The sequence below is a fragment of the Corvus cornix genome, chromosome 13 (assembly GCF_000738735.6).
Source record: "Corvus cornix cornix isolate S_Up_H32 chromosome 13, ASM73873v5, whole genome shotgun sequence".
Classification (NCBI taxonomy): Eukaryota; Metazoa; Chordata; class Aves; order Passeriformes; family Corvidae; genus Corvus; species Corvus cornix.
This window is the reverse complement of record NC_046343.1, coordinates 1,248,313-1,262,732: the sequence shown is the minus strand read 5'-3', so window position 1 is coordinate 1,262,732 and position 14,420 is coordinate 1,248,313. Positions and strand designations below refer to the sequence as shown.

General features: G+C 53.0%; 1 protein-coding gene across 5 annotated transcripts in view; it reads left to right on the top strand.

Moving 5' to 3' along the window:
• Positions 1 to 14,420, top strand: part of ARHGAP26 (Rho GTPase activating protein 26) — a 101,505-nt gene that overhangs the window by 36,405 nt on the left and 50,680 nt on the right. For all 5 annotated transcript variants that reach the window (XM_039559389.1, XM_039559388.1, XM_039559390.1 and 2 more), the window contains exon 12: positions 11,959 to 11,995. In XM_039559389.1, the coding sequence (XP_039415323.1) occupies positions 11,959 to 11,995 (37 nt within the window). The remainder of the gene's footprint in view (positions 1 to 11,958; positions 11,996 to 14,420) is intronic.

The window sequence follows — 14,420 nt, the reverse complement described above, 5'->3', positions numbered from 1 at the left end:
CATCTTAGTGAGATTTAAACATAGAATGTGGCTGCATTAGCCAAGACATTTGTCACAACTCGAGAAGATTTACGCTGTGTCTCACAGTCAGAGCAGCCTCCAGACAGCTCTCATCACGCTGTTAACTCTTACCACTTGTTATTCATTTGGATAAAGCCCCCGTGTTGACTTTGGGTTTTCTTCCATGTTACAGAGGCTGGAAACAGGAGAAACTGCTAACTCCATGACGGAGCAGTGGTGTTTGGTTTTGTTAAGATACTCAGGATCAGTTTCTTATGGATTTTCTCCTCTGCTGGTGCAGTTTGCAAATGTAGATGGTGGAGGCCAGAGCAATTCTGAAACTTCTTTGGAACCTGAGTCAGGAATAAAAGCTGTGTTGGCTGCTGGTGGCTGTGCTGGGCTGTGGGTTTAGGAGAGGCACAAATTAGGCTGTGTCTTGTGGGAAAGAACAAGGTAAGCATTTAGGTAAGGTTGTGGTGAGTGAGTGTAGAGCAAAGGAGGCTAAGGGGGGACCTTGTGGCTCTGCACAAGTCCCTGACAGGAGGGGGCAGCCGGGGGGGTCGGGCTCTGCTGCCAGGGAACAGGGACAGGAGGAGAGGGAACGGCCTCAGGCTGGGCCAGGGCAGGCTCAGGGTGGACAGCAGCAGGAATTTCCCCATGGAAAGGGTGCTCAGGCCTTGGTAGGGGCTGCGCAGGGAGGTTTGGAGTGCCCATCCCTGGAGGTGCCCAAGGAAGGGCTGGAGGTGGCACTCAGTGCTCCGGGCTGGGGACAAGGTGGGAATGGGGCACACTGGACTCGGTGGTGTTGGAGGTCTTTTCCCACCTCAGCGATGGGAGCCGCGGGTGCCCTGTGGCCGCTCCCCACTAGATGGCAGCTGAGACCGGCCACTCACGGCACTTGTGCCCCGCGGGGCTGGCACAGGACCCCCCCCGTCCCCGGGCTCTGCGGGGCCCCCGGGGCTGCCCCCCTGCCCTGGCTCTGGCGGGGCGATGTGAGCCCCGAGCCGCCCCCGCGGCTGTCGGCGCTGCTCGGAGCGGGGACAGCGCTCCCGTCCCGGCTGGTCCCAAACTCGGCGCATCCCCAAATTGGAGCCGCTTCCCTCCCCTGTCTGCATGGCTGCTGCAGCCCTCCGGCCGTGCTCCGAGCCCGCCTGCGATGGCTGGGATGGTGCCTCCGGAGCGCCCTGTGCCGTGGTCCTGTCCCAGTGCTCCTGGTGGGACACCTGGTCAGCGGTCCTGGAGCTCCTTCAGCCCTGCTGCCCGGAGATGCGGCCGCTGTTCGAGTGGCAGTGACAGCAGAGCCCAGCCCCACATTCCTGTCCAGCACGCCTCCCGCCTCCTCCTCAGATACTGCTTCTGGGAATTCTTTCTGAAATTGTTTTTCTTTTTCCTTGTTTAATTATACAAAATGGTGAGAGATTTATTGCCCAGTGGAAACGTTGTCTTTTGAACTCACTCCAGTGCTTTCAACCTCGGCATTCCTGTTATCTTGGCTCATTCAAAAAGTAAATTCACTTGAAGGACTTCAGTCCCAGCGTGGCTGCGGAGGGATGGACAGGCACCCACTGCACCCCTTCCCAACCCCTCACACTGTGTTGGAACTCACTGGAGCTGCAGAGCTGCTTTATCACTTGAATTCGTTCCATCTCAGGTATCAGAGATGGGAGAAAAATCCTCAGCCAGAGCATCTTTGAGTACAGACGGTGTCTGTGGTCTGCTTCTCTCTGCACGGGGAGCCTGTGGGCGAGTGCTGGAGCGATCGCTGTGTTCTCTGCTCTGCTCTCCCCAGGGTCTGCTCTGTGTCTGTCTCTTCAGTGCCTTTCCTCACAGCCTTTTTCATGCTGAGCTTTGATAATGCTCTCAATCCCACAGACGTGTTTTTGTCAGCTTTCTGGAAAAGATGTTTGTTTTGTGTACTCTGTCTTGCAGGTTTTCATGGCCTTCAGCCTGCCTGGGTTTGTTTGCTTGTAGCAGATTGGTTTTTTTTTTGTTGCTCTCTATGACCTGAGTCATTCCTGTTGCTGCTTCTTCATCTCCCTGTCTCTCTCTTTAGTGAACAGAACATTTTTTCCCCACTCTTAATGTCTAAGTTTCTATTGTTTGCTGCTTCTTTTTGCCTCTAATGTGTTCCCCAACCCAGACAACCCAGTGAACTTTCCCTGAACTGGAACTCAGTCTCTCCATGCTCTGGGACCATCCGTGCCACCTCCCAGTGCGGGGAGCCATGGTGGTGGTGAGTCCCAGTGGGCCCCAAACTGGCCCAGGGGAGCTTCTGCTTGGCTTTTTTTTGCATCCCCCAGTTCAGGATTATTGCCCAAAGAAATTCTCTGCCCTTTTTGGGGACAAGGTGGTGGTAGAGGATCCTCAGAGAATCATGTTCCATGTTAGTTCTTGTATCACGTGCTCTTGCTGCTGCTCCCTCCTTCTCCCTCCCTTGTTTGGTAACCCATTTAAGCCTGTAATAGCAGTAACTTTACATGGAGTTTGTAAGCTTTTATTTTGCTTCTAAAGCACTTAAGCCAGTGAGGTCTTAAGCCTTGACTTCAGGCTTTTATTCCTGGTTCCAGCAACTGCCGCTTCAGTGGCTGACGGCTCACCCAGCTGGAGTCACTGCGGCTGCTGGGGTTTGTCCTCTGCTTGAGAAGCTGTTTGAGAGAAAAATACTTAGAGAAGCATTGTAGATAATTTTTAAAAGAGAAAAGAGCTCTCTGGATTGCTTTTACACACCTAGAAGTGCTGTCCCACCCAGTTTTGGCAAGTTTGTGACCTCTCGTTCCAGCTGTGTTGTTGGGGATGTGCAGGAGCAGAGCAGGGGCTCCTGTCTCTGGTGTGAATACCTCACTGTTTCTGTAATGCATTCCTGGCTCTTCCTTGGGGCCTGTGCTGCAGAAGTTGTCTACAAAAGTTTGGCTTTGCCTGGACACTGGCGTGGTTGGTCCCAGGACACCCAGGTAGGTTTTGCTCTCCCTTTGGGAGATGTTGCCTCTGCTGGGGGCCCGGTGGCAGCCCCTTTTCTCCTTCTGTGTTATGTCACTGCTGATACCCCCGAGGGGGACTCACAGGGGGTGAGGGCTGGGGATGCGAGTGTGGGTCCTGATCCACAGGACATGGCACAGGACATGTCTGCTGTGTGGGACACCCAGCAGCTCTGCTGCAGGTGTGTTCTTGGGTTTTGGGTTCAGGCCGGAGGTGAGGTGGTGCTGAGAGGTGGGTGGGGTCTGTGGGGTGCCTGGGGAACGGGGATAATCGAACCTGGATTGCACAGATGTGGAACAGGATGGAGCAGCTGCTTGCAGCAACTTGTTTGTGAGCCTGGGCCCAGAGAGGTGATCCAGCCCCAGGGGAGGGTGCAGGGTGCTTGCATCCAGTGATTTCGTGTCATGGTTTGGTGGGAACTTGCTGTCCACCCTTCAGCCGTGCTGGCAGCCTCGGCAGGGAGGCACAGAGCCTCAGCTGGAGTGACAGACCAAAGAGAGTGTACTCACTTTCCTTTCCTCTCTTTATCACCTCTGCTAAGAGTTATTTGATCAGGCAAAACGTAGAAATTCAGGGAATAGCTCCATGTTGGGAGAACAAATTTCCCTGCCAATTTAAATAGACTATTAGAGTATTGTTTCCTACTTTAAATTAAAAATTAAAGTAAATGGTTCATGCTACAATGACTCGCAACACTAGCCTCTTCCATTATTTCCTCCTTTATTGGGTCTCAGATTTGGTTTTAAGCAGTGATTTACTGTCCTGCTGCTGCCCCCCCACCATCCCTCACCCAGGGGTTTTTCTTCTCCCAGCTGCAGCCCCAGAAGAAGGTCTTCAGACTCTGTTGTTTTGATAATTTGATTTCTGTATTCACCCTCGGTTTGTCACTCGTGGCAGATCTGTGTGTGGAGCTGGGCTGTGGCAGGATCAGGAGCAGGACTGGGGTCAGGAGCAGGCAGGCTGCAGGCTCAGGCCGTGGCAGGGTGCAGTGGACGTGTCCCACGTGGACTCTGAACCAGTGTTTGTTGGGTGGTGGAAATGGTGCTGGTGAGTGCTGGCAGCCCCTGGGGTGGGTACAGGCAGGGCTGAGGGTTTCCCAGGGAGGTTATGAGTGTTGCAGAATTTCAGGTCCTGTCTGGAAAGGGATAAACGTGGTGCTGCAGTTTTGGAGAGGAACACCAGGAACCTTTAAATCTCCATCAGCCTGGCTCCCAGCTCCAGGGAAGAACCTTGTGCTGCATTCCAGGACTGGTCCAGGAAACCTCTGCAGCCACCCTGGGCTTACAGAAGTGTCTCTGGGAGAGGAGGGATGGGACTGTGTCCCCTTTCTGCTGCCTTCCCTGGACCCTCAGGTTCTGTGCTGCCCCACACCTGTCCCCAGGTGTGCAAACTGGGGATTGAAAGTGGTCTCCCCTCAGGGATATCCCAGTCTTTAAAGCACCAGGCAGTGGTGATTGAGCCAGTCCTGGCACTAAGCCACCACTGTTGTTCGGAACACCCGGGCAGTGTCAAAGCTCTTCCACAGAGGAGGAGCGCCAGGCACGGCTGTGTTGCAGTTATTTTAAAAATAAAGATGACACTGTCATTTAAAATTAGGCTGGGTTTGATGTGCTGAGAGCCCGTGTTCGTCAGCAGACGTTGGGAGGAGGAAGGGCGTGTGTGCTGGCTGGGGCTGGCCGGGCTCCAGGCAGAGCTGCCGCAGGAGGATGTGCAAGCTGTTGCTCAAGCATCCTAGAAAACTTGGGGGAAGCTTAGACCAGTAGAAGTTTTCACTCTAATCAGTGATTTGAGTGATCCCAGCATGTCTGCTTCGCTGGGCTCGCTTAAAAATGCTGCTCTGGGAAACTTTAAGCGCTTTAGTTATTCCGAAAATGTATTTTGTTGGAGCAGTTGACCTTTAGCTGCGTTATTCCGAGGCTGCCGCGTATCTGACACGCTCTGCTCCCCTCGCTCCCACACAACCCCAGAGTGGCTGCTGCTGCATTCCCTGTTCAGAGTGAGCCATGGGAAGTTGACAGTTTGACCCAGGTAATTTTTTGCCTTGTTCTGGCCCAGGTGATTGTTTCCTTGGGTGACAAACATGGTTATATAACTGCGCTGAGCTAAGCAGCCCAGCTGGCTGGCGGGGAGCCCGGCCAGCCTCGGCTCCGAGGCCCTTGGGAATGCCTGCACTTGTAATAAAATGTGGGCTTGTTTTTAATTAGAACCATCCTTTAGTTCAGCTCCGAGAGACAGAAGAGCAAGACCCATGTAGAGGATTCAAGCCCCCCAGATGCTTCATTTATGATAGATTTTTCTGTTCTGTCTTTTAATCAGGCGCAGGGTATAAGTTTGAAGCTGAAATTTATGTTGGAAGGAAGGAGGAGAGGAGAGAAAGGGGGACACGAGGTGGGAGATGGCTCCAACTGTGATGAACAGTAGGTTGGGAGGGAAGGAAGGAAGGAAGGAAGGAAGGAAGGAGCTGCCAGGGTCCCTGGCCACCCTCTTCCAAACGAACAGCTTCGTCTGCATGACATAAACCAGCATTTCACAGTGGGTTTCTGCTGCCCTGCCAAGTTCTCCACTTGGGAAGCAAGGCAAAATTTTTCCCTCCCCTCCTGCTGCAGAGAGGTTTGCAGGGATGTAGCCTGGGAGAGAGATCATACTCCTGTCTAAATCCTTCTGGCTCCCAGAGCAAGGAAGGTTATTTCTAACCACAACACAGTGTAGTCTAGCTATGAAAATCCTGCTTGTAGTATGAAAACCTGGCTCTAGGACAAAAATAGAACAGGGTTGATAAGGCAGAGCCAGAAACAAGGGCTGATTTCATCAAGGTTGCCAGATGTCCTGCTTTTAACAAGGAAATAGGATTCTTGTACATGAGCTTTGCTGGGATCCTGCTCTGGGGCTGTGTCCCAGCGGAGCAGCTCCGCAGTGCCGAGCTCAGGGGCAGGTCCAGAGGGTCCTGCCTGTGTGGCTCATGCCTGTGATTCCTCCTCTCCTCTTCCTTCCTTCCATTCTTCCTCTGACCCCTTTCCTGTTGCTGCAGGGACAGGATACAGGGTGCCCCCCTGCCCCAGGCCTGTGCCACCTCTGAGGGATCCCTGGGTGCTGGAGCTCCAGCCCCGCTCTGGGCATCGCTGTGCCCATGGAGGGCCCTGCAGGACACACTGGGGACTGGGGGGACACAATCAGGCACATCCCTGGTGTCCGAGTGAGGAAGACATTAGGAGGAAAGGCTTGTTCCTTCTGTTGCAGGGCAGTTAAGGTGTGGAGAAGGGATGTGTAGGATTCCCAGCTCTCCCGCTGCCGGGCTGAGCGAGGCTGGGGCAGGGCTCTCTGTGAGCTCCGGGGTGCTCGGGGTGCTGCAGACTCCCAGCAGCAGCTGAGTCAGTCGGGGTGGCCAGACTCCAGCTGGAACTCTGGTCTGCAGCCCGTTGTCCCTTATAAAATGGTTGCAAAACACCCATGTGGAATGTCTGTGCTCCTCCTGCCCATGGCTTCCCAGACCGTCCCAGCGTGGCTGGGAAGCCACTTGGGCTCCCAGTTGTGAAGGAATATCACATCTATTTATACCCTTTGGGCTGGGGCATCTTTTGAGCTGAAAGTTGAAAGACTCGTTCCTGGCTGTTTTGAGGATTTCTGAATATGAATCACAAGGAAATTGCATAACACTGCAGCATTTCCTCCCATTGCTCTGGACCTTGCAAACACCACGCTCCCCCAGGGAGACCAGGGAATTCTGGCAGGACTGGCCCATTCTGACAGTCCACATGGAAAGTCTGGCTTGAAGGGAAGGTCCTGGCACCAGTGAAAGGAGCGTGAGGTGGAATCTTCCACGCCAGGGCATGGAGTTGAAATCCTTTTCTGATGGAGATCCCCCTCTCTGCAAACCAGGGCTGCTGGCCTCTTGGTCTCCAGTGCTTTCCTTAAACCCCTCTTCCCTCTGAGCAGCTGGACAATCCTGTCCTCTAGATTTTAGCTGTTGGGCAGAATTTCATGCCCATGTTGGAGTTTGAAGGATTTAGGGAACCATGCTAAAAACTGCAGCCTCCAAGGGGTGCAGCTTAGGTTGGGCCGTTTTGGATTTTGAACTTTAAACGAAAATCTGCTTTTTGTCTGTGTGTTCATGGAAATGTGTGTTTGTGGCACACGTAGGGAAGCACAGCCCCTGTCTTGTGGAGGTTAATGAGCACCATGGGCAACAGCGTGACCGCTGAAATGAGGAAATAGAAATGAAATTACTCAACATCATCTTTTTGTAGTTCCCCTTCCAACTCCCAACTCCTTCCTTTTCTTTTCCCACAATCCAGTGTCAACCCAAACCACTCACATACCCATTTGTTCTTTGCATGTCATGGGTGCAGTTTGTTTAGGATCAGGTTGGAAAACTGATGGGTTGAATTCTTCTTGATTTATCTGTGCACAAGCAGAAAGTGGCATCAGATGATGAATAGTGGCTGTAGGACTACTGTCGGGTCTGGATGGTGGCCATCGGTGGCTGTAGGACTATTTTAGGCTCTGGATGGTGTCTGAGGGGTCTTTCAGGCTCTGGATGGTGACTCTTGGTGGCTGTAGGAGTGCTTTAGGCTCTCAGTGGTGGCCAACAGTAGTTGTAGAGGTGTTTAGGCTCCAGATGGCAGCTGTCAGTGGCTGTAGGAATGTTTTAGGCTCCAGATGGTGTCTTTCAGAGGATTTCTGATTATGAAAATCCACAGCTGATGTTTCCATGATCCACATCTCTGGTGTTGGGATGTGTGGCAATAGCAGGACTGAATTTGGAGGGAGCAGGAGCAGGTGCAGCACCTGCATTGCTGCTTCTGCCCAGGCTTTGGTCCATGTGAGGCTGGGGACGTGAATCCAGGAACAAACACTGGGCTGTGAGTGACCCCAGCTCATCCCTCCAGCTCCAGGGGAGCGGGGAGCTGCCTCCTGGGCTGTGTGTTCCTCTACCACACCCTCGAACATCACAGACCTCTTAATCATCCCTATAAAACCATTTCCTCTGCAAAGCACAGCATGTATTTGGTGAAATGTCTCACCAAAGGGGATAACTGGTTCTTTGATGAATTATCTTAAATATCAAGTTCATAACTGAGCATAGTACAAGTGTCAAAGTAGTCACAAGTTGTAACTGCTCTTATAAAATTTATCTTTCTGGATTACTTACAGATGCATCTTGGAATTTTTCAATAATAGCTCGTAGTAAAAGCCTTCTTTAAGCTTCCAAACAGCAATTATCCTGCAGGAATGAAGCAGCAGTAGCTTCTGCTAAAAAAAAAGATACAGTCTGGTTTTGTTGAGGATATTTGACCACCTACAGTAGGAGTTCGGAAAACTAAATACAAGACACCAAGGTCTGTACATTTTATCCTATGTTAATATTTTTTTTTTTTTCTATACACATCACTTCTGAAACTGCCTGGTAAGGATATTTTGGCTCTGGAGATACAGTCAAATGGGAATAATTAGTGAGAGCGAGATGCTAAAGCATCACAGTGCTGCAGGGCAGGGATCTGTCTCCACGTTAGTCACTAGTCCCAATTCTGGAAGTTTTATAACCCAGCCTGTTCCCACACGTGTCCGTGGGCCAGAGGCCCTTCACCTCCCAGCAATGTTTCTTCTCTCAGATTTCCCACCCTTTGTCAGTGACTAATACTGGAAAGTGAAAGAAGCTTTTTATTTCACAAGAAGCTCTCTGGGTTTAGGGCTGTTTTCTCCAGAGTGTGTTACAACAGGAAAAACAGCGTGTGAGCATAAAAATACACTCATTTAATGGTGTTTTATTGTCTGGCATGGTGCTGGGCAATGTGTGTGTCTGCAGAGCTCCTGCCCAGGCCCTGTCCTCGGCAGAGCTCCCACGAGCTGTGTGTTGGATGCTCTCACCCTGTGAGGTGTCACCGCACTGTCCCTTCGTGTTCCCCTGGCACAGGCGTCGGAGCCCCTGTCCCAGAGCTGTGTCTGGTGTGAGGCAGCCACAGCCAGCCTGGGCATGGGAATGGTGCAAAGACGTGTGAGGGTGAGCGTGGGGGGAAAATCAAATCCAGCACCTGGCAGTTGTTTGGAAGAGGGTTCAGAAGAGCCTTTCTGAGGTTCTCCCAGCCCGTCTCTCCCGGGACAGAGGTGCTGCAGTCCCGGGCTCGGTGCCGTGTGTGTGGTGTGGGGAATAGCAAGAACCTCTTTAAAATTCTGCACCCTTTCACAGGGGGAGGTTGGTCCATGAACTGCCTTGTGTGTGAGGCTTCATCTTCAAATGCATCCTTCTGCTTTAAGTCCTGCCTGTTATCAGAGCTGTTTTGGAAAGAGCGGAATATCAACGTCCCTAGGGCCAGGCTGGGCAGGAGCGACCTTTGCCGAGGCAGGAGCCTGAGGGGTTTGCCAGCAGAGCAAAGGTGACCCTGGGGGCACTGGAGGAGCCTCACTCTTGGACCTCTTACACAGCAGCCCTTTCCTCAAACTTGGAAACTTTCTCTTATCCTGAAAAACCTCTCTCTAAAAGATTTGAGGCAGTATAGGAAAAGCATTTCTTGGAAAAGGAAAGGGGTATTACAGACTTGGGGCTTGGTTAAAACGCTGCTGGTGTAGAGTGGTGTTAGTGGAGTAACAGAGACAATGGATAAAAGGTTTGTCCTCGATCAGATGGGTGTAGAGTGGCAGTGTCTCTGTGTTTTATGGTTGCTGTTGACCTCTGTGTGAAACTTCCCTCTCATTGTGTGCATGCTTTGCAATTAATGGCATAAGCGTATTGTGTTTCCCTTGTCTGCCCTTTTCCCTTGTTTTAAGAGCAGTCTCTGGTGATTAACAGCCTCTGTTGTTTCATGGATCCAAACTGGAAGAGCAAATGTGCAGGCAGAGGATCTCCCTGGAGCTGCTGTGCTGTGCACCAGGACTCAGAGCGGTTTGTGTTGGAAGGGCCTTAAAGCTCCTGTCATTCCACCCACCATTCCACCATCCCACTATCCCGGGTTGCTCCAAGCCTGATCCTTTGCTGTATTTGGTGTTCCCTGTGTGTGTGGGGTGAGCCAGGGCACGAAGTCTGTGTGTGATCCCAAGGAAGGGCCGTGTGTCTCCCAGCCTTTGAGTAACAGGCTCCCTTCAGTGCTCCCTCAGCAGAGGCACTGCAGTTGGAGGGAAGAACTTCCTTAGGGAAGGCTGACTCCATGGTGGGGCTGCAGGGCAGCAGCGCTGTTGGGGGAGCTGCTTCCTTCCCTCTTTCCACTCATTGTCCTGATATAAACACTGTTCCTAGAGGAAAACTCACTTGCTGACTGCAGCTGGTTTTGCTGCTGAATCATCCCCCGCTCGCCAGATGTGGCTGATGGATTTTCTCCTGCAAACAATCACCTCTGCTTGGTCTTGTGTTACATAGCCAGGTGTCCTGGGAGGGGGAGCGGGAAGGTGCTCCTTGGCGGGATCAGTCCCTGCCCAAACCCCAGTTTTGAGCTGCTCCCTCAGATTTGTGCTTCCCCGAGCGTGCCCTGGCTGGTGGAGCTGGTCCAAGGTGTCCTGCCGTGCTCCGGCTGGTGCCCGAGCAGGAGAGCGCAGGAATGGCCCGTGTTTGGGTGACGTCCAGGGAAGGAATCCGTTTATGTGCCCTGCTGGTGACATGCCCTGGGACACACAGCCCCGCTGGGGTGTTTTTGACCGTGGGGGTTGCTGGGGCACCCCCGGTGAGCAGCAAGGTGAGCTCTCCTGTGCCGGCAGCGTCCGAGCCTGGCTGCTGCTGGCTCTGATCCTCTGAGAACATCACAGGCAGCTTCCCAGCCTCGTCCTTCTGCTGGAGCTCCTGGGGGAGATCCCCACGGCAGGGACCCCGTGGGAAGCACAGACCCTCCCTGTTAATGTCAGGGACTGGGATCCCGTGGAGGCAGAGCCCTGCCTGCAGCCCGGAGCCTCTCCCGTCCGGTTGCTGCCTGAGTGTTGCTATCAACATGGCCTTTGGAAGCTTGCCTTGCCCGCTGGCTATTTCGGGAGGCAGCATGTGATGCAGGCAGCTCCCTGCTCCCTTTGGAAGGGGGCTCCCAGCCCTGTTCCCAACAGCTTCACCAGCCTTTTGTCCTGTTCAGTGGACAGTGCCCACTCGGCCACATCCAGGATGCTGCTGGAGTGCTGGGATGTGTGTGTGTGTTCCTGGTGGGACTCTGAGCACTGGAGGATTATTTTAAACCACTTTAACTCTGTTGAGCTGGAGAAATACAACCTGTCTGAGGGCTGATCTTCTTACAGCTGCTGTTGGCATTATCCTGGGCTTTTAAACTGCCCTCACATCGTGGTTAAAACCTTCTGCCAGTGTTTTCCCCTGTTACTGTATCCACTGAAATGTCACTTTAATCTCCCGCAGCCAAGCTGTGGTGGTGATCGCGGTGGGAGGAGGAGCATCAATATTTGAAGGCTGGAGAGGCTTGGGATGGAGTCCTGGTGGCGGCTCTGCTGTGAGCAGTGCTGGATGCATTCGGTGCCTCATCCTGCTGCGCTTCTTGTCCTCTCTACATTAATGACATTCCTTTTCCTCTCCTGCTTGTTTGCTCAGGCTGTACCTGAGGAGGGTGGTACCTGCTCTCTGCCAGGATCGGACCCGCCAGAGGTTCCTGTAATGCCCATAAGGGAACTGCCTGCTTTGCTCTAAGTTTATATCCTTTATGTGTGTCTTTCAGGAGAGGAGTCTCAGAATCATGGAATAGTTTGGGTTGGAAGGGACCTTTAGAGGTCATCTAGTCCAGCCCCGCCTTCACTTGGTTTAGAAACCTCTGTAATTTCTGGTTTTACCTGGTCCATCCCATTTGCATTCTTTCATTTTAAGAGCTGTCCTAGTCAGTATTTTAACATAACTCCAGAGCTGGGGCAGCCCAACATTTGTGTGCAGAAGGTCACGGTGGTGTTTGGGGACCTGGCTGCTGGGGGAGGTCCTGGCAGCAGACACACTGGGGTGACACCAGCCATGCCAGCAGTTCCAGCCCAGCTGGAGCCAGGGTCTTCATAAGACTTTCTGCTTGTGTTTTTCAGGTGTACAACTCGAACAAGGACAGCCAGAGCGAAGGCAGTGAGTATTTCTTCTCAAGCCTGACCCCTGAGAGGTGGCTGAGCTGTGGGAGGGGTCAGCAGGGCATGCTGGTGACACTGGGCTGTGCTGGGCTCCCCGGGGCTGGGGGTGACAGAGCTCAGTGTGGGGACCCCAGGGTGGCTCCAGGGAGAGCTGAGTGTGACACCCAGCAGGGACAAGGGGCAGAAACCTGCTGGTGGGACCTGGGGCCATGGAGAGCAGTGCCAGGCACTTCCCTGCACCCCTCAGGGTGTGTCCCTTCCTACCCCACACCGTGTCCCCATCCCAGTGGCACTGCAGGGGTCTGGTGGCCTCAGGATCTGCTCCTGAAGCTCAGCAAGAGGGTTCAGGTGATGCCTGGGACCAACCAGTTCTCCTCTCTGGGCCAGAATGTGCAGGGTGAATGTGTCTTTCCAAAGGGGAGTTGGAGCAGAAATACAGGAGTAAGGAGGTCCTGCCTTGTCAAGATTGTTAACAAGAACCCTTAAAAATAAAAAAGCAGTTTTTATTGTAGTTCAGGCAATCAAAGCCTTGAGTCAAGAAAGCACTTATTTTTCTTCCTAGAGCAGCAGTTGCACCTGGTCCTGCCTCTTATGTCCTGTGTTTTAAAACCCCTAATTGAGCCATTTCCCAGTAGGTTAGATTTGCCATAATTGCAATACTCCAGCCCCTGATCCCTTCCCTCCTTCCCTCAAAGCCACTGGTCAGGTGGGGCCCAGCCTGGGCTGATGCTCAGTACTTGGTTCATTTTGGTGCTGCCTCAGACACCGCATTTTCATCTGGAGCTGAAGCATTTTTCTCTCAATAATTGGTGTAATTTGCAGCTAATTTTCCTCACATCCATTTCAGCCCTTGCACAGAGCTGTCTCTTCCCCCTCTCTGCTCTCTCCTCTGTGCTTTCTCCTTCCCTTTGGTCATCCCTGCACATCCATCTTGTCCTGCATGTATCACCTGGCTCTGTCCCTCCCGGGTGATCCTCACAGAGCTCAGTGCTGTGCCTCACACTGGGAAGGGCAGCATGGCCAGTGCCCCTGGGGTGGGAACTCTGCCACAACAGCTCCTCTTGTCTCTTTTTTTCCAGAGGGGCAAAAGGAGTCTGTGAGGTGCCGAGAGCAGGAGCGGCTCAGCTCCGTCCTGCCCGGCTGTGAGCTGTCACCGCTCCGTGTTCCCTGCACACAGCCCTGCCTCTGCCAGCTCCGTACCTGCTGGTTTGGCTCAAGACACCATTTTGGTGGTCTCTCTTAAAAATGAGACTGGTTCTCCTTGTCTGCTCCTTGTCTGTCCTTCCTGGTTCTGGGGGCGGGTTGGGACCCCTGGCTGAAGGTGCTTCAGAACCCTCTGCTTGGGGTGGGGCTGCCACTGCTGTGGGCAGAGGTCTGACTGCTTCAGCCTCATTAAATCCCAGTTTTAGAGCTCTGCCTGCCTCACCAGCCACTCTAAAATTGATTCAGCAACTGGCTTTCTGCCAGCAGCCCTTGATACAGGAGCTTCCTATAAGGACTTGAAATGAGTGTGGTGATTGAGTGGGTCCGGATGCAATTCCTGACCCCGGGAGCCTCTATGCCTCTGCTTCCTGCCTGCACTTATGGAGGCTGAAAGTCCCTCACAGTGCTGTGGTGGCACTTTTGGGACACTGTAATTTTGCAGAGCTTCTGAGCTTTCTGTCCTGCTGTGTGGCCAGGTGGCCGTGGGCCTGTGGGCGATTTGTCTTGATCTGCTGTGGAGGGGGAGGAAGCCGAGCAGAGGGGCTGAGTGGTGTCACTGAACCATGAGAGCCAGGGGAATTTAGCTGCTCTAGTTTGCCAACCAGAAGGACTTGCCCTGCTCTGTGGAAACAAATCCTCCAGGCCATTCGTGCTTATTGCATGGAACAGCACAAAATTCCTCCTTTCCCTTCCCTCCCACCATTTCTCTCTCTGTCTCCCACATCCACCTGGTTCCCCATTAGTAGGACTCCACTGAAAGCAGTCTTTCACAAGCTCTTCACAGACCTTGAGTCCCTTGGCTGCCCTGTCTGCTGTGCCCTTGTCTGGGTGCCCTGGCCCTTCCCAGCAATCACAGTCATGGAATCCCAGAATATTTTGGTTGGAAGGACTTTAAAGCTCCTCTTTTCCCCTCCGTGCCATGGGCAGCGACACCTTCCACTATCCCAGGCTGCTCCAAGCCCCAATGTCCAGCCTGGCCTTGGGCACTGCCAGGGATCCAGGGGCAGCCCCAGCTGCTCTGGGCACCCTGTGCCAGGGCCTGCCCACCCTCATTGTATAAAACTTCTTGCATTTCTCTAACCTAATCTGACCCTCAACCTTCCTTTCCCGATCTTGGCACTCACTGGTAGGTAGAGCCCTGAAAACTCATTTCTGGTAAGACTTGAAAGCTCATTCCTCTGGTCTCTGCTTCACGATTTCCCCCCTCCTCTGTGGCTCTT